Raw genomic sequence first — 17778 nt, 5'->3', positions numbered from 1 at the left:
GACTTTGCCGTCTTTGAATAACTTTTTTTAAAGCAATTTTATATGAATACCTTTATTTTTCTTTGGGTGTGCACTCGTTTCCCCAGTTTCTAAAAAAATATTTATCTTTACTGGAGGAGTGACTGAGGGGGGAAGGAAAAGACGTTTGCTTTTAAATCATCTGTCCCAAAATGAATTGCAAAGCTAACAGAAACTATGTAGATCTTACTGGTGCTTGTGATAGATGAGTAAAACCATGCAGCTGAATGAAACCAAAAAACCTGTGTGTTTGCAGTAACTGCACAGAAACTGCAAGGTGAGCAAGGTAAAGGTGGAGTACCTTTGAAGCAGGCACATCTGCAGAAAGTGCGAGGACGGGGAGAAAAAAAGTAGAGGGTGGAAGACAGGAAATGGTGCAGATTGTTATTGTTTGAAGTGTTTGCCTCTCCGTGTCGAATATCTGGTTGTCATCAACCTTGATGATGTTAACTCTCCGAGAACGCTCTCATGTTTCTCATTTCAAGGAAGTAAGAGCATGCAAACTGGAAAAAGTGTGACATTGATGTTAATGGTATTTTGATTTTTGACAGCATGGTTTTTGGGTTTTGTTTTTTTGTTTGTTTTTTATTTTGAAATTGTGGTCTCTGGTCCACATTGTACGGCACAGATTCACAAGATGAATGAACCATTTGTGGTTAAAATCCCCTCAATCAGACACAACCTTCTGTTTCGACCACAGAGATGGGGGTTCCAACTAGAGGTGTGTGTTTATAATGCAGAGACAGTGAGGAAGGGAAACAGACAGCAAGTAAAACAACCAGAACTGTGGGGTGTGCTATTTTTTTTTTTTTATTACTGTTTTATACAGCCATAACTGTAAAAGGAACTGCTACTTTTGCTGTGTAGACACAAAACAATAACTACATGAACTTAACAAAACTAATTCTCACAAAACATCGGTCGCAATAAAGTTCTGTTCAGAGTAAGCTACTACGAGGACAATACTTCTGTTTCTTCCGAAATTAGTGGGGATAGCTGTGCAAATGGTCAGATGATGCTTGAGAAATCAGAAGTATCGTGGCATAGGATTCTGAACCCCTTTTTTCTTCTTGCGGTCCCTTGGTGCTCGGGGTTTGGTGTTCATATAATCACTCTGGGAATCTGTCTTCCTCAACTTGACCTGGAAGACACATTAGGGCAGTTGAACAACAGCGCTACTGCATGTCTGCGGGACTGTGGATCGTAATGTCCCATGTCCAGTATGATATGTGTGAGTGGGGCCGGGCCTGTAGTTGTCATTGAGGACATACAGGTCACGTCCTATCAGTTTTCGGGATTTTCGAAGGCTGATGCCAACTTTTAAAATTTTTTTTATTTTATTGTCCTGCCTGACTATTTGCAAGTCAAAAAATGAATAAATATATAAACTGATAAATACAACGCTTTTCAAAAAAAAAATTTAATTCCTTGTGAAGGTGAGAAAGCTGTTAGAGAACTGTTTCAGACTATCTTGGTGGAAAACTGCAATATACAACTATTTTTCAAATGAACAAAAACAAAAAAATGAAAAAAAGTGGAAAATATCCGAATGCATACAAAGCCTACAGTCATCTTTCATGCCTCTGTAAAATTATTATTGAGGAGCGGGATGCTTGGATGTGACAAATCATGCTTTAATTGCACAATGCTTTTTGAACACTATCCAGCGGGTTAAAAGATGGAAAGGTTTCCCACAAAAGAGGGTGAATATTTTTTCCTATGTCAGAGTGTTTGCTGCGAATCACTGTCGCTTAACCATTGTATGTTCTTCTATATTCTTCTATGCGTTTCAAACTCTCGGCTTCCTCGTAGTTTGCGTGTGTGTGAACATCTTACCCAGTTGACAAGGGCGATGACGGTGGAAATTACGCTGTAGATGCTGAGAAGTACAAACACCAGAATCCAAATCCACGTAAATCCACACCTTGGGTTATCACCATGGATATTGCTGTTTTTATTGCATTTGCAAAGTTGTCCTGGAAGAAGCATATTCGGGAAGTATTCAGTGTATCTCACTGTATGCACACAAATTTACAGATGTTCGCTGGGTCTTTCTGTCAAAAACTCTGCACCTCCTAAGAATATTTACCTTCTTCAAGTACCTGGATCCTCACAGCACTTGGTAGTCTTCTGAGGGGAGGAGGGTATATGAAGATGCCCTCACATGCGTAGGTTTCATGGCTACTGTTACTCAGGCCAGTGAGGATGAAACTGACCAATGTATGCTGATTGTTTTCCTCGACTTTGGTGTCCACCCAGGTGTGTGGATTTGTACATTTCAATGTATTGTTTTCACGGTGGCACGTGAGGTTGGCAATCACTTCTTGGTCCCTGAGGAGGTTAAATATCATCACGTCAGCGGTCCCATTAGGGCACGGCACACGTACTTTGTCTCTGCCAGGTACACAGACAGTTTTCAGCTGCTCTGGAGAGGAAAATGTGATAATTATTCAGGGTGCAGCTTTATTCTGATTTTCGATTACAGACGTCTCTTACACACACAGTACAATGTAAGATCCCTGTTTAGGTGTCATGAACTAAGGCTTGCAAAAGACTGTCAATGTGACTTAAAAACACACTGAACTGTGAAATAGAAAAAAAATAAGTGCTTAAAGGCTTAAGTTTAAGAGTTAGAGTAGCACAGCATTGTTTTTGTTGTTGCAGTAAACCAAGTCAGGATGCCTGTTTTCTTTATCTGTAACAAACGCCATTGCATAGGCAATGGCTTCCTACAGCTACTGTACATCTCCTGCAAATATTAATTTATTTGCAATTTGTTCCCTCGACTGAAATTCAGGCCTTGAAACTTGTCATTTCACAGCAACTGAACCCCCACATGGAATCTGTTAAATAACAGTTCAAGCGCATTTATCTTTTTAAACCAGTCACACATTTAGTACGAGAGACAGAAATGCGCCGTGTGAGTGGAATACGTGACTCAGCCGCCGACTGACTCAATTATGCTACTCACAAGGCTGAGGTTTAGGTGATGTAGTGCTCGACTCTGGTACACGCCGGTTCCCGATAAAATGTGTCTCAACCTACAAATATATATTTACTCAGCCAGTATCAGGAGGCTTTAAGGGTCATCTTAGGTACTGATAAACAGGTGAAAAGTCAATGGGTCAGGATACATTCACTATAAGCTATAGAGGAGCACATTCATTTTCTTTAAGCCCCAACTTTCCATGTTCTATGTGCCTAAACTTCACCAAAGCTGCCAACCGGAGAGTAATTAAAATACAAAGCCCGAATATATACTAATACCACTGCTGCAATTTAACAATCCACTGTCTGCATACACTGATACTCGAGTTTTACTGCACAAAGGATGATGCCGCCAACCTCAGTATTTACAGATGAAACCAAACTGTCACATTGTAACCACAAATGCACATAACAACAATTGTCTCTAGGCTTGTTAGATAGAAATTACTATTTACTATTAAGTGAGTTGCTTAAAATTACCTTCATTTTTGTGGCAATTAAAAGTAGTTTCTTTGCCACTAGTATTTCTAGTATTAATTACTACCTGAATACTTATCGCTAAGAGCATGTGAAGTACTTTAAACTAGAATTTATGTAACGCAGTGAAGTCTACGACTTACCAGGGCAGGGGCACGTGCTCTGAGACTGACTTACACGAGATAACCTGCAGCCCAGGAGGATCATGAACGCCCAGCAAACACCCATCTTGATCGTTTGCACCGCGAGTGTGAACTTGCCTCCAACAGAATAATGTCTTCAAGGCTCTCCCTCATCACCTAAAACTTGAAGCTCCTCCAGCAAACTACGCGAACTGTATGCCGCAGAGAAGATCTGATCTGTCACTCCGATATCACCAACCCTGGTGCCGTGCACGCGTTTCTTTGACTGTTACACATCATATCCTCGTTATCGTTGTCTCTGACTGAAGCACTCCCCCGGTGCTGCAGTGACTGAACATCACACAACCTATCTTGAGGGAAAACATCCTGTGGCAAAAAAAACACCTCCTCCTCTGAAGCTTCCATTCTTCTGTTTGTGACCTTTTGATTCCTCAAGTGTCAGTAATGTAGAACTGTGGTTATGTGTTCTATTAGACCACAAGGCCATTGCTGGACAGTTCTGATCCTGTTCCTTATCCTTTTTCTTTGTCTTGGGCGTGTGATTTAAGGCCTGTGTTTGTACTGCATTATAATAATAGTAACTGTTAAGCAAATTTGGCTCAACAATTGCCACTACTATACTAAATGGCTTAAGTATAGTATTTTGGAAGCTGCTGCATATTTGATTGAGTGTGTTATATTGTAACACTGTGTGGTTGTGGGGGAGACCAAAGAATGAGGAACATAAAAACCATGTGGTAACCACACAAACATGCAGTTGGTCGGGGGGGGGGGGGGGGTCGAGTGACCCAGCGTGCAATGACCCAGTGTACCGTGTGGCAAAGTTGACTGGACGCAATGGCAGGTGCCGGACAGATATCGAGCTGGTTTCAACCGAGGTGTGTGTGTGAATGTGTGTGTGTGTGTGTGTGTGTGTGTGTGTGTGTGTGTGTGTGTGTGTGTGTGTGTTGGGCTGCCGGGGTGTCATTACCTCGGAGAAGTGAACAGAGAACCGTCAATACGCTGTGACTATGAGTCATAGAGTGCGACAGTGTGAAACATTTATGACATTTAAAGAAAAAGAAGAAGAAGATTAAAAAAAAAACAAAAACAACAACAACAACCCAACCAAAAACACAATGTTTGCAGCAATTTGCAGCAATACCAGCCATTTGAGAAGGCCTCGGATCTACGCACGTCGCCGACCGTTTTTAAAAACGCTCGCAGCTGCACCCACGCAGCGGGTCTGAGGTGAAAGTGCAACGGGCTCCTCGGTCCACTAGATGGCAACCGAGCATCTTGTTTTCAAACCAGCCCGTCGGTGACAGTTTGGGGACTGCTGCGGGCCCAGGAGCGGAGCTATTCGCGGCAGTGCTGCGTTAACCGCGGCGTTGTGTCTCGCCCTGCCTCTCGTGCCCTTTTTCTTGTTTCAGACAGGCCTTTGCTGAGGACTAGAGCCAGGACTAGAGGCCATTAAAAGGGTAGAAAAAAATGTCAACTTTGTGTGGCAGCACGCGGCGACACATTCATTGGCGGGGGTTATGGCATTTCCAAAATGTTGTCTGTAATTCTAACTCTGAAGATGGATGAGGGGGGATTGAGGGGTTAGTAATGCCATGCGTCCACATGGATAACACGCAATAATCTCCTAATCTGGAACATGCCCCTTTTGTCTGGTGGTGTCTGCTTTGGGGATGGGCATCAGCAAGAACCCATCCTGTGTGGGTTTTGTTTTTAAAAAAACATTTTTTTAATAAAAAACCTATCTATTTTACTATTATCCTTCTATTATTATTAGTTAGAGAGAATACCTGCTGTTTGTTGATGCTGCATTCACTATTCCTCCAAGAAATGTAAATATTCAGATTTTAAGATTAAAAAAAAAAAATGTTAAATTGGGTGATTTTGAGATGGACGGGTGTACCTTGAAATAACTTAAAAAAAAAAAAAACTATTCTATGTTAGAAAGTAATGAGCGTAGAATGACTCCTGCATTGGAGCGGCGGGGTGAAGGGACGAAAGTGAGCGTGTAATCTTAGTTTTCATCAGTTTATCAGCAGAAAAGTTGCCCTAAAAAATGTGTCCGCTGTTCGACTCGGGCGACACCGCAATCCATTCCCTCCCCAGTCAAAAGCCGCACCTCGGCCGGGCCCTTCCTCCCCGACCGGGATCAACTCTCCACGCCCGATATGTCCCACAATCCTCGAAGGCAGCATTGGATTCTGGGCTGGACAGGAAACGACGGAGACGCGCAGCGTGTCTCCTCATCAGCTCCGGCAGAGAAGAATGGGAAAGGGAAAAGGCTTGTGTGTGTAGACGAGGCAACGTGTGAAAACATGAGGACGACGGGCAGTTTTGACTAGTTAGCTTTTTAAAAAAAATAGATAATTACACGTATCATATCAGGAGTTTTCTTCGTCCCCCCCTCTCCCCAACCCCTCCTCCGAGGGCAGGGATATTTGCTCCCATTGGAGAACACAGGGGAGGAGAGGACCCTCTTTGTGAATCCCATTTGACTGTAAGTGGGCTTTTCTTTACTATTCCGACATGTTTTAATTTTTATCACGCCTTTTCGGACTTTTCTACGATAACCGTACTCGCAGACCCCCCCCCCCCCAAACAAAAGGTCAGTCATAGGTAAATGTCAGTTTATTATGCCACACACCGGCAGCCCATCCTAGATTTAGCCCTCGGGAGAAAGAGACGGGGGGGCGCTTAAACTGTATGTTTACCGTGCTCCCTAAAGACGAGGACAACCAACGGGGTGTCTGTGAATATGTTGTTATTTGTTAGGAAAAAAAGTGTTTAGTGTGGCAGACTGTTTGAATGGTGGGTGGGTGGGTGGGTGGGGTTGTATGCCCCCCCCTGTGCGGCCATTGAACAATCCCTTTCTTGGGGGGGAAAAAAAAGGGTGTGCAGCGTTTGGGCCGACTGGGAAAAGAGCCGCGGCTATCGTGGGAGTGACATTTGAACGTGGGCCTATTGTTGTGGTGTATTGGTTGCATTTTTTTTTTTTTTTTGTCTTGCCGAAGCCGAGCCTTGTGACTTTGTCGTGGGCTGGCTGGAGATATTTTCAGCCTAATTTTCCTCCTCCGCATCAAACAGAAGGGATGTGGACAGCCTCCACCCTGTTTAGCGGGAGGAGGCTATCAGCTGCTGGTAATGGCCGATGGTTTTTTTCGTCGCGGTAATGTTTATATCCCGCCGGTAGACTTTTTTGAAATGCCCTGTTTCGTGTCTTTTTTAAAAAAAAAAAAAAAAAACACGTAAAAACAGGTGTCAATTTCTGTCAGTGCGGCGAGGTTCAGGTCGCTGTTAGCCGCCCTCCCCGCAGCAGTTCGTGAGGACTGTTTTAATTCCCTTTGTTGGATGAGGCCGCCGGCAGCAGGTTGGACAACACATAGCCAGCTTGACCAGGGGCTGTCCCCAGTTTAATGCTAGCATCCACCTTAGCTCATAAAATTTGGGCTAAGTCCTTAAAACGGTGCGGTTTTTGAAAGCTTCATTTGCTCAGAAAAAAACGTCTTAGTGAAGCCTGGTGGAAAAGTTCAAGCTCGGACACATATTGTGTTTATACTGTGCAGCTGCTTTCCTGGCAAAAAATAAACAGATGTTCCCAAACAACCAAATGATTGTAAGCGACTTGAACAAGTTTCTCCGCTGAGGTCGTGCTATGTTTCGCCCTCTGGTTGCAGCCTCGGACTGTGCTTCCATTCAGACATTTACACTGGAAAAGTTAATGACCCTTCATTGACTGTGGGGTTCAAAGGTCACTTTTGTAGAGGAGCTGCACACCGCGCCACTGTCTGGCTGCCTACCACATGGGCCCAGGTTGTCACCAAAGTAAATATTCCCAGCCACACTCCTTACACGGCCAGTCCCGGACAGGACAGACCTTTAGCTGTATCTCTTCAGTTCGGGGGATGAATACAGCACAAGCAAACAAAAATGTGCTCAAAAAAGAGCCACTGAGAAGCCACTTCGCCCAGCCTTTATTCCCTACAGTGGCTTGATAATAGACCGTCTGTGTCCTTAAGGCACGCTTGATTTACATCCACAAAAGCACTAGACTAGGAGCAAATCATTCCGGGCATTGAGACGGTGCAGCAACAATGCGACCCATAGGCTTACAGTGCAGTCAAATGGGTTGAAAATAACTACTGGCCTTCTGGTCGCTCCCCCTCAGGCAGATGCCTTTAAGCTTGTTATGTTGTTTGCAAGAGGAAAATAGCAGGAGTTTGGTGTCAGATTTCTCGTACTGTCTAGTCAGAGACGCAGAAGAGGACAGAAAATGTGTGATGCCTAAAGCACATATGGAAAACCCAGTGAATGTTGATTTGTTGTTTTGGGCATTGTTATGCTGTGGCTCTGTTTCCTGTGATGTGTCACATTATGAATGTGTTTCTTAAGAACTTAATTATTAGCTGATTATGTAAAATGGAGGGTTTGAAAATGTTTGCCCTGCTTTTGATGTTAGAGGAAACTTTTGGGGTTTTGGATAGTTGTAGCAATAACACATCATTTTCGGCAATTGCCTCTTTGATTCAGTATCATTATTTATATCAGTATCAATGTTTTGTAAAGGCACTGGTGAAAACACAAACAACTTAAAAATTAGTGGACATACGTGCTTCGTCACCTCATGTAATAGGATCATACAAGACATTTACTCAGTAGGTTGAATTATCCTGAAGTCACTGCATTCAGCTCAGTCATGGATTTTCCATTTCTAGCCACAGATGTACAACATATATTATAAAAGAGCGTGTCATTCCACTGCCCCGGTTTAAAAGCACATGTAAGGAATTTCAGTTTTCTTCCTCAAGGCTAATGAAAAGAGAACCCAGGGAGTGGGCATATATTTTTGGAGAAGAATCAGGTCAAAATACACAACCAGAAACATGGTTTTCTCATTCATCCATTCTGTCTTGTTTTGCCAGAAGGGGAAGGGAGGAAAAAAAAACCCTCCTGCTTGTCCTCTTTCTATCCCTCTGCTTCCTTTTTATCCTGTTTTTTTTTAAATTTTTTTATTCTTTGCTACGCTTGATTTCCCTGGGTTGTAGTTGATTAGATGAGAAAAACAGTTGTCAAAGAAATTTTGAGCTTGAGGAATGATCCCCAGAGACTGCATGCATTAGAGAATAGAGATTTGAAAGCTATTCGTGGTTTCTGTGTGTGTTAGCATCTCCTGCATGCGGGTCTGTCCATCTGTCAGCACTTTACTGGCTCTGTTGTGCGAGTTGCAAGGGCCATGTCTGACCTCTGCCCATCCATCCATCCACCCATGTCCGTGGGCATAAGACTTCTCTGCACAAAAGCTCCAAAGACGAGAGGCTGGGGGTGGCGGCGTGGTGGTTGGTGTAAGTTTACCCAGGTTGTGTTACAGCCGGGGGTGTAGATTGGTAAAGGGAGAGCAGAGGGTGGATGGCACTTCAAACGCAGCCTTCAACACACACTGATGGAAAGCCGGAGGGGACAGTGTAACCTGATATTTCCACACTGATCTGAGGTACTATGGCTTTGGTTGGGGACTGGAGAAAATAAAGGCCACCAGCTGCAGCAGAGCTCAGCACCATGATGCTAGACAAGATGCCATGTTATGGGTACGCGCGGGTGTGAGTGAAAACGAGAGAGAAAATGGAAAGTGGAAAATGTGTCACTACACCTGGGTTTGCCCTCCCGCTCCTGTCACAGGCACGTGGTCCCAGCCTGTATAGGGCCTTGTTCTGGTAACATTTTGCTGACCTTTGGTGGCAGCTGCCCCTGCCATTTGGAAACAAAGACAAATGGCTAACCGGCTTGATTGTGGCCTCCAAAACCTCTGCTGTTCCAGATAGTGAGCTGCTCTTCCTGTTGGCCTTTCTATACTTACTTAGAACCTTATATCAATATGACAGGAAATCACTTGTTTGAGATCTGCAAGCAGCCCTTTCTTTTGTGATGATTGATTTCTGTTCCTCAACAAGGAGAATGGTAAGGATAAAGCTGTGCAACCTTAAAGAAGGCATGCAATTTCACTTTTACTCTCTTATGCCTCACTGTCTTTATCGCCCTTTTCAGTAATAAAAATAAGCATATGTGAAGTTGTGTTTAATCGTCCGCTTGTACTGAACCAATGTATGGACGAGGTAGCATCTACTTTGCAGCTGCACTGCTGATTGGAGTAGGCAGAAGGAGGGCATCCTTCTCTCCTTTCAGAGCACTACATGATCTGGGTCCTCGTTCAGCAGGTGCACTCAAGCGCACAGGGGCTCACGCACACACACACACACACACTGCTATGTAATGACATCTAAAGATACAAACAGCAAGGATTGACCTACAATTGTATCTTCTTGCCATGTTAGTTGTCATATCTGTGTCATTCGGTGAATGTTTTCCCCCGCAACACTTTGCAGTATCACAAGTGTATACATTTCTAGTATGGGTTAGTCCTTGTTGGGTTTACTGTCTTAAAAGTAAAGTCCATTTTAGAAACTTTTACATTGCTTAATCATTGATTCATGGTTTTTCAGTGTGTTCCACAAGTTATTTTATGATGAAATCTTTTAATATTACCTCGAACAGCCTTGTCTACCATCATACATTTTTTGTTTTCCTTTCAGCAACCACCAGTGAATGGGTCTGCACTTGTTGCAGCCAGCTGTGAGGTAGAAAGAGTGAGTGAGAGTTTCAGAGTTGAGAAAAAGTGATAGTTGCAGGCCCTTTACTCTTGAGGCCTGTGGCATTCTGCCCTATTGAGGCTACTGTCAGTGGAGAAACTGATACTTTCCCCCTCTTTTTTGATGAATCTCTCCCTGTATAATTAGAAGTTAGGCATCTGTAGAAGATTGTGGGTCCGAAAATAAGCCCTTACTCTTTGAATCCAAAGGACAGAAACTAAAATTGGAAATTATCTGCTCATGTTTTGAAAGGTAGATTTTTTCCTTTACAGATGTCATTGATAGGGCATCTCTCCACCTGTTAAAGTACAGAACCACCTCCGTCTGTTATTCTTTATCTCCATACCACTTCTCCCATGACCTATTTTTCTACATCTTATCTGATCTGGTATGATATATTTCCAACCCGATGTATTGTTCATTCATTAACCATCCCTTTTGCTTTCTACCTCTTTCATTGTGCAGTTTATTTAAGCAGCTTAGGCAGCTATTAATCAGTCTTACTTTGACAATGGCAGGTGGCTGATTCTCACTCCCGTCCAAGGATGGGAAAGGAAATCTCATCCTGGTGGGAATTCTCAACTAGAATTCCAGCAGTCGCATCAGATATCAGCGGGGTGATCGCAGAGGGTGGAGCGGAGGACGTGATTTATGGTATCATGTGTCTCTCTCTACCCCACCAGTCTGCTTCACTGCGACAGTCACGGGACAGGTTGATGGATGAGATGGCCTGTCTGTGTGGATGGACAGCCTTTAGAACTGGGCCATGGATAACGGGTCTTTGACATGGAGAGAGCACAAGATGCTTAAGGCAAGCAGGAGTGCTTCAGAGAGAGTGGTGTAAAGAGCACACAAAGTGCTAACTCAGAGGAAATATACATGTGCTGCCTGGCTGCTGCAGCTGCTGTATAGAAAATATGCAGTATTGACTGGGGGTAATGTATGATCTGTCTGGGGGAAGAAGAATTACATATAAACGGAGAAAGTGGATTTATTTCCTACTCTCTCTATTGCTTCACGTGCTATTTTGCATCCTTAATTGAATTAGATTAAATGGCCAATCCTTTGCAGCAGATATTGACCATGGTTGCTTTAAAGCCTGGGATAAACATCAGCACAACCAGTTCCTGTGTCCTCTCTGTTCCCTGTCTGATCAGAGATCAGCCGGTTCTCATGAAACCATAACAGGGGAGTGCGTGCCTGTGTGTTTATGCATGTGCCGGGCTGACGTGTTTGTTTGCCTTTTTGTAATCTCTGGTAGTAGTTACAGTCCAACATACCTAGGGTTTGAGGGAGAGACACACCGCATACACACAGATACAAACAAATTAAACTGTACTCATTCCCCTCACCCCACTCTGAAATGCCTGCCTCTTGGCCTAAAATGTTTGGAGGACTCCTGTTTAGATGAGTTTATGCTTGCACAGTTGCTTTCTAACCATTGACCTCCGGGTTACATTCCAGTCGAATCCTTTGAGGATTCAGGTTTAGATATCACTTGGTATACGCTAACAATAGTGGCATTGTAAGACTATCAGAGAGAGTCAAGGATGCAGTTACAGTGATTACAGTGTTCTGTCCTGTTGTCTCTTTTGGGAACTTAGCATAATATTGTGTCTGGGGTGTCATGTTTGTGTGTGTGGTTACAAAAGCAGTGGCATATGTCTGAATCATTGGAACAAACAGATCTTGGCATGCATGGAAAATAGATTCAGTGTGCACTGGATTCAAGTTGTCATCCTCTAGAACTGTACATCCAGAAGGATTCTTTTACACTACATACACGCACCAAAGGCAAAAACAGCTTCAGCCCTACACTGTTTAAGAATTCAAAGTGTTTCAAGTATTTCTGTGTTCATTTCAAGTCACAAACTAGCAATATACCAAAAACTAGGGCTGAAATGTCTTGTTTTGCCATTAAAGATGCACCGTAGCCCACTTTTCCCCATTTAAATTTTTAACTAGACTCTCACCCATAATCATGAAAATGTCACCCCAGCTCACGTCTGTTAGAAAGTAGCTAGACTATCCGGGCGGTACTTGAGCATGTGCTGAAACCTCAAGGAAGGGAAACAAGAGGGGTTGGAAAGCAGACTGCCCTTGTCACATTGCCCGCTCATTGCATCCCAAGCCAAGAGCCACAAGGTTAACCACACATCGCGATGTCGCTAGTGATTCTACATCCGAGCTGGCTGCCGAAAAGACTTGAGGAGGTGGAAGAACACCTGTGAGGACCAGGGTGAAAAAATTTAAATGGTGTGAGGAAAGAAGTATTAGATGGAGGAGGAGGAGAGGACAGGTTTATGAGAACCAATAAAATATTCTTCAGCACAGTTGATGTCATGTGAATGTACAATGGCTTGGAAACATTGAGGTCATTATTCGTTTTCTTCGCATCCTTCGCCAATGTCTGGAAGTCTCACTTTTTCGCAACACTTGGCTTCAAGTTAGTGCTCTGCATTTACTGTGCAGACTGATGTTGCTCCATTTTTCTTTTTAGATCAGGGTTCATGCAGGACACTGAAGGAATGTAGGCATTTCAGACAGTAACCACAGTGACAAGGAGAGAATCCAAGTGAAAACAGCCGTGCTTGCCATTGTAGAAGTGGATTGACACATTTTTGTGAGAGAATCCCTTGTCAGTCGCTCAAACCTGCAGGCTTAATCTCACAAAATAGTGCTGTGTGTGTGTGTGTGTGTGTGTGTGCTTTTGCGGGTGCCTGTTGCCAAATCTCATTGACTAATACCCTAGCAGCTATCCAAGTGAGCCCAAGCCCCTATTGACTTGGCTGAGTAGCTTGCTAATCTCTCTCTGCTCCGCTGATCTTCACTCTCTAGTGATTCCTGATTATTTTGGCCCACGTGCCACAGAGGCAACTCGGTGAGTGAATCAAGATCTGCCCCTGAGTTTGGCACCGTGACCAACTTTGAGGCTGTGGGGAGGGTCACCAGCATATTTGCGGTCAGTCAGCTCGGCCCCTCACCCCTCAGTGCTGTTGGAGAACGAAACAGTGTGAATGAGAAGTAAGGTTTCTGTCTTTAAGCTGATCAGCTTTGAGCAAGCAGTGCTAATGAGTAGGTTTGAAAGCTGAACACACTCGTTTCTTTTGCAGTTAAATGGAAACAGTTCACAAATGCTTCGACACAAGGGAGTATTTTGATCCAACACAAGAGGAACAGGTCCAAACATAGACTAACACAAGATGCATTTGATCATGTAACTTTGTATGTGTGTGTTACATTACCCATAAACCCCACTGGCAGCTAGCCAGCCAGTGGGACCTCCATCAGATCTCACTGGCCATCGTGGGAACATTCCTGACGCAGCATTATTCCATAATTCCCACCATGTGTGGTTTTTCCAGAGCCGAGTGCTCACTGCACGGACCACGGAGAATCCCACTGAGTGGAGGAGATCGGCTCCTTGCGGTCACAACCAGTTTTCACTGTGTGAGTGGTAATAGCACGAGTAGTCCGTAAAAGATACTGGAAGGTCAGTTCAATAACACCTTCACCCTGGGGTAAGCTCATAAAGAGAGCAAGCTGAGCGTTTAGCCTCGTTGCACAGACATCACTTTTAATATTTAGGGTTTTGTCATGTGACCAAGAGGCACTTTGAGTATACTGAATAAAATTAAGTACCCGCATGGGTAGTTGTGTTAATATTAGTCATGGATGAGTAACTTAAACAGTATAACCCAGTATTCACTAGCTGGCAGTTATTTAAAGAAAGCAGCCCCAAAAAAAGCCATATTAGTATCTTATATTGAAATTCAAAAGTTCACATGGATGTGAAATGATTGTAGAGGGCTTTATTGTTTAACATATTGTTTGTGCAATGAAGTGTGAATGTGCAACTTAATTTGTTCCCAACTTTGATTGGCCTAAAAGCCAGCAATTTCCATACTTGACACTGACCACTATTGAAGTGATTTTGTATTGACCTACTGAAGAGGTCAGGCAGTCCACTGTGCGAGACTTTCTTCTTTGTGTTGCACTTGACTTGGTATAAAAGCAACAGAGGGATCAATACTAATGCACATTCCCAGTGAGGATCGGCTTTGTACTGAACCATCAGTTAGCTGACTGATGGTTTACCTCGATGCCCTTCCAAGAACACTCGGGGTCACTGCTAAGGGCCTCGTCTTGCTCTGAAACCAGATTAAGATGCTGTTGGGCGTTTCTGATCAATAAATCTCCAGGGGTCGAGCCAGTGTTACACAGGTCAGTGGTGAATTTAGGGAGTGAATCTGTTTTGTGTTTTCACTACCAGAGTATCACACTGAACGGTCTTTGCCTCGTGATGCTTGACAGAGCACAACATACATCACATTTCCAGAAGCTAGCGTGTCATGCAACGCAAGAATGAGAGGAATGCATCTTTCATCATTAATCTGTTGCATCTGTTGCGTCACTGTGACATGGTGTTTCTGCTTTTTTTTGTGCTGGTATGGTTAAGAGCAGACTTTCTTCTCTGTTTACAGGGTTAGTAATATGGTTCTATGTTATTACGATCTTACAGTATTAGTATGATCTTTACAATATCACCAATCCACTGCTACAACCCTGGATGGTTATGTTAAAAGATGTTTTTTTTAACTATGTTATTTTAAGGCCATTGTTTGTACTGTTATTGTATTTGATTGTTTTCTATTGTAAGTGATTCGTGTTATTTTATCAAAGCAGGTGATCCTCCTAACTGACACAAGTTCAAAATGACAGCTTTGGGAATTAGTGCATCTTCTTGTATTGTATATACTGAAAGGACACAACATACAGCTCCTTTTTAAAAAAAATTTCAATCTGATTCAAAAATAAATAAATCTTTCTCTCTGTCCTTTCCTAAAGGGAGGTCAGTGACCGTTTTGTATCAAAGGACACAAAAGAACACTTATGCCAGCAGTTTTAGATCATATTTAAAGGGAAATCCTGGTATTTTTTAGCCCGGGTGTTACTCTCATAATTGCGGCCCTTTTGACTATTGGTAATGTGCAAGCCTTTTAAAGCTTTCCAGATAAACCTAAATTATATGTCAGTCACTTCAAATGCTTGTCACAAAGTCCAAAACATAGTAAACACTCAAAGTAGCCGCCTGGATTAGCTAATGTACCTAACAGCATAGGGATCTCTACAACCGAGGTGGGGGGGTGCAAAGTTAGCATGACCCATAGTCAGAATGACTAAGAAATTTTTTTTTACATGAATTGGGCACATCAATGGCCAATATCAGTCCATTTATTTATGTCCGTATAACAACACCTGGCAACACCTGTCCAGTATGTCAGGTTTGGCATCATTATGTCTAAGCTAGAAAATCAGAATCTTACATGTAGTACACTGCATTTTTTAACCGCTTACGTTAATGCTGTTTTGTATCCGGTGTTGACTATTCCTCCCTTATAACAGATGCTGCTGGTTTGATGATAGCTATCATTTAAAATAAACGTTTTTCTGATTGTGCTTAAGGCAAAAAGGCAAATAGAGGATTACAGTATAATCTTTCCAAAATTAGAATCCTTGTGAATGAATAACATCGTTGAAGATCAGTAGGAGGGGTATATTACCCTCTCTTTGAATGGGTCCGACACAGATGCCTAAGGGGAATAATGTGCACTGATCTGCCCGTTTAATGTAGTATGTCATCCTGAGTGACGACCCTGTGTAGTTGCCTGTGTGTCATTTTTGCCTTTCTTTAATGTCTGGTTATAACAAGTCTGTTATACCAACATGCACTGTACAAATATATTGTGCACTGAGCTCTGCCTGATTTCCTGCATACTCATTTGCTGTGCTTCCCCTACAACAATCCTGTCTTTCTTTTCCTGCTGTGACATCATCATCGCCCCTGCTCGCTCAGTGCCCTGCCTTCCTTCCCACTTCCTGCCCTGAAAGGAAATGAGCCACCCCCAAAGGTTTGCTGTTAATGGGGGAGAGTGTGGGTGTACAAGGACACACCTGTATCCACTACATAGGTCCCTGTGTTTCCCCTTAGTCTGTTGTTGAAGTGGGGCACCAATCTAGGCCACATAAAAAGTCTGTTGAAACTGTTGTACATGGAAGGATACACAGGGCACCTTCTTGGGCAGTTGTGTGTTTTTGTAGTCGCCTCAGCATTGAGTCACAAGGGAAGATATTGTTCCCAGGTCATGCTGCTCTACATACCTTATTGCACAAGTTCGATAAACGCAGATGTGCTGTGTATGTATCTGAGCATTTAAACTTTTCATACCCATGAAAGTTGTGTGCCAGTACTGTAATGATGCAGCAGAAAAAAAAATCAGCTCTGAATATTCCAAAAAGCAATAATGCCAGTTTTGGCCATCAGCATTGGCATGTTTTTGTAACCCAACCCTTGATAGACTCACTTCTGTGTAAGTGTATTGTTTCAGGTAACACATGAAAAAATGCACCAAATGGTTTGACACGCTGACAACATTTTGACTGGACATACTTTCTGCATTTTATTACAGAATTTGGAGGGGAAACTGAAGAGGAAAGTGCAAATCATGTCTGATATTGTTTGCTGTCATTCTTTAAAAATTACATTTTGTTGTCCTCTCCTTCCTTGTACAACCATTGATCATACGTTGGTTGTGTTTATCTTTGCATGTGTTGCAGGCCTGCCTTTGTTTTCAACGCCAGAGCAGCTGCCTGCCGGCCTCTGTGCTGTTGTGACTGGTGCAACTGTGTTCCCTGCAGCTGCACAGACCCATGTGTCACGGCAACACCTGTTCTATGGCCTTGTGTTGACTGAGTGATATCACACGTTAACTGTGTGCAAATTACACTAGAGGGATGGTGAGGTGATGGCGTTGGGGGAGGCGGGGGGATGACCTGTAATTCAGGCAGCCAATTGTGTTTTAAACACACATGTATGGATGACGTGCATGTGCGCAAACACATGCACAAACTCGTGCTCTTTCTAACACCCTCTCCCTGTTACAAGACGTCTGTTTGCTATGAAAACACACACTTGCAAACTTTTTGCCAGGATAAGGGGCCACATGCTGTGGCCGAACAACAGTTGGTGTGTAGAAAATGAAGGAACAGCTGAGGCCAGCGGGAATAGCTTCCAAGTAGTTAGCCACAACATCAACTGCCTACCTCTCACACACAACATGACCAAATAATAGCACTGGTATTTCCCGGCCAACTCAGCATGTTATAACCTGACATGCCTAAATTATATTTCATGCCAGAATATGATTCAACACCCAGATTGTGTTAGATAAAATAAAGTTAGGCTGGTGTGAGTCAGCACTGATGCGGATGAGTTGATGATTTGCCGAAATGTTTAATGTTGGTTAGTAATGTTGAGAGCCGGTGGAAACCGACAGTCAAAAAGCAAGTAAATTGGGTTTGACAATGTTTGAGTTTCTACTCTGACTCATGTTGTGAAACTATTAGCATGTGGTGGTTACCATGCTTACTAAGTTAGCTGTGTGTGTCTTTGTGTGTTTTCATGTGTGGTTCTGAAAGACTCCAAAGCTCAAATGTCACATTCTTAATCT

At 43.1% G+C, this 17778-nt stretch overlaps 2 protein-coding genes across 4 annotated transcripts in view; one reads left to right on the top strand and one right to left on the bottom strand.

The window, feature by feature from the left end:
* Positions 1–823: 823 nt before the first annotated feature.
* On the bottom strand, positions 824–4873 carry si:dkey-1h24.6. 2 transcript variants are annotated; one of them, XM_040142340.1, is made up of 4 exons: positions 4771–4873; positions 2108–2443; positions 1855–1994; positions 824–1159 (listed from the first exon to the last, which is right to left on the bottom strand). In XM_040142340.1, the coding sequence occupies exons 1-4, from the start codon at positions 4775–4777 to the stop codon at positions 1046–1048; spliced, it is 597 nt and encodes a 198-aa protein (XP_039998274.1). In that variant the 5' UTR covers positions 4778–4873; the 3' UTR covers positions 824–1045. The 2 variants fall into 2 exon arrangements, with proteins under 2 accessions (XP_039998274.1, XP_039998273.1); XM_040142339.1 differs by lacking the exon at positions 4771–4873 and adding an exon at positions 3627–3947.
* Positions 4874–5780: 907 nt separating this feature from the next.
* raph1b (Ras association (RalGDS/AF-6) and pleckstrin homology domains 1b) overlaps positions 5781–17778 on the top strand; it is a 41887-nt gene continuing 29889 nt past the window's right edge. For both annotated transcript variants that reach the window (XM_040141936.1, XM_040141934.1), the window contains exon 1: positions 5781–6123. The gene's annotated coding sequence lies outside the window, so the exon portion shown is untranslated. The remainder of the gene's footprint in view (positions 6124–17778) is intronic.

The sequence above is a fragment of the Xiphias gladius genome, chromosome 13 (assembly GCF_016859285.1).
Source record: "Xiphias gladius isolate SHS-SW01 ecotype Sanya breed wild chromosome 13, ASM1685928v1, whole genome shotgun sequence".
In the NCBI taxonomy this organism is placed as follows: Eukaryota; Metazoa; Chordata; class Actinopteri; order Istiophoriformes; family Xiphiidae; genus Xiphias; species Xiphias gladius.
The sequence above is the reverse complement of the archived record's forward strand: the minus strand, read 5'-3'. Positions and strand labels throughout refer to the sequence as shown.

Excerpts from the sequence above, each read along its gene's own strand:
- si:dkey-1h24.6 (XM_040142339.1), bottom strand. The coding sequence starts at position 3,711 with ATGGGTGTTTGCTGGGCGTTCATGATCCTCCTGGGCTGCAGGTTATCT. Across the intron at positions 1,995-2,107 it reads GATCCAGGTACTTGAAGAAG|GACAACTTTGCAAATGCAAT; the intron begins GTAAATATTCTT and ends TGCTTCTTCCAG. Across the intron at positions 1,160-1,854 it reads TCATCGCCCTTGTCAACTGG|GTCAAGTTGAGGAAGACAGA; the intron begins GTAAGATGTTCA and ends TGTGTCTTCCAG.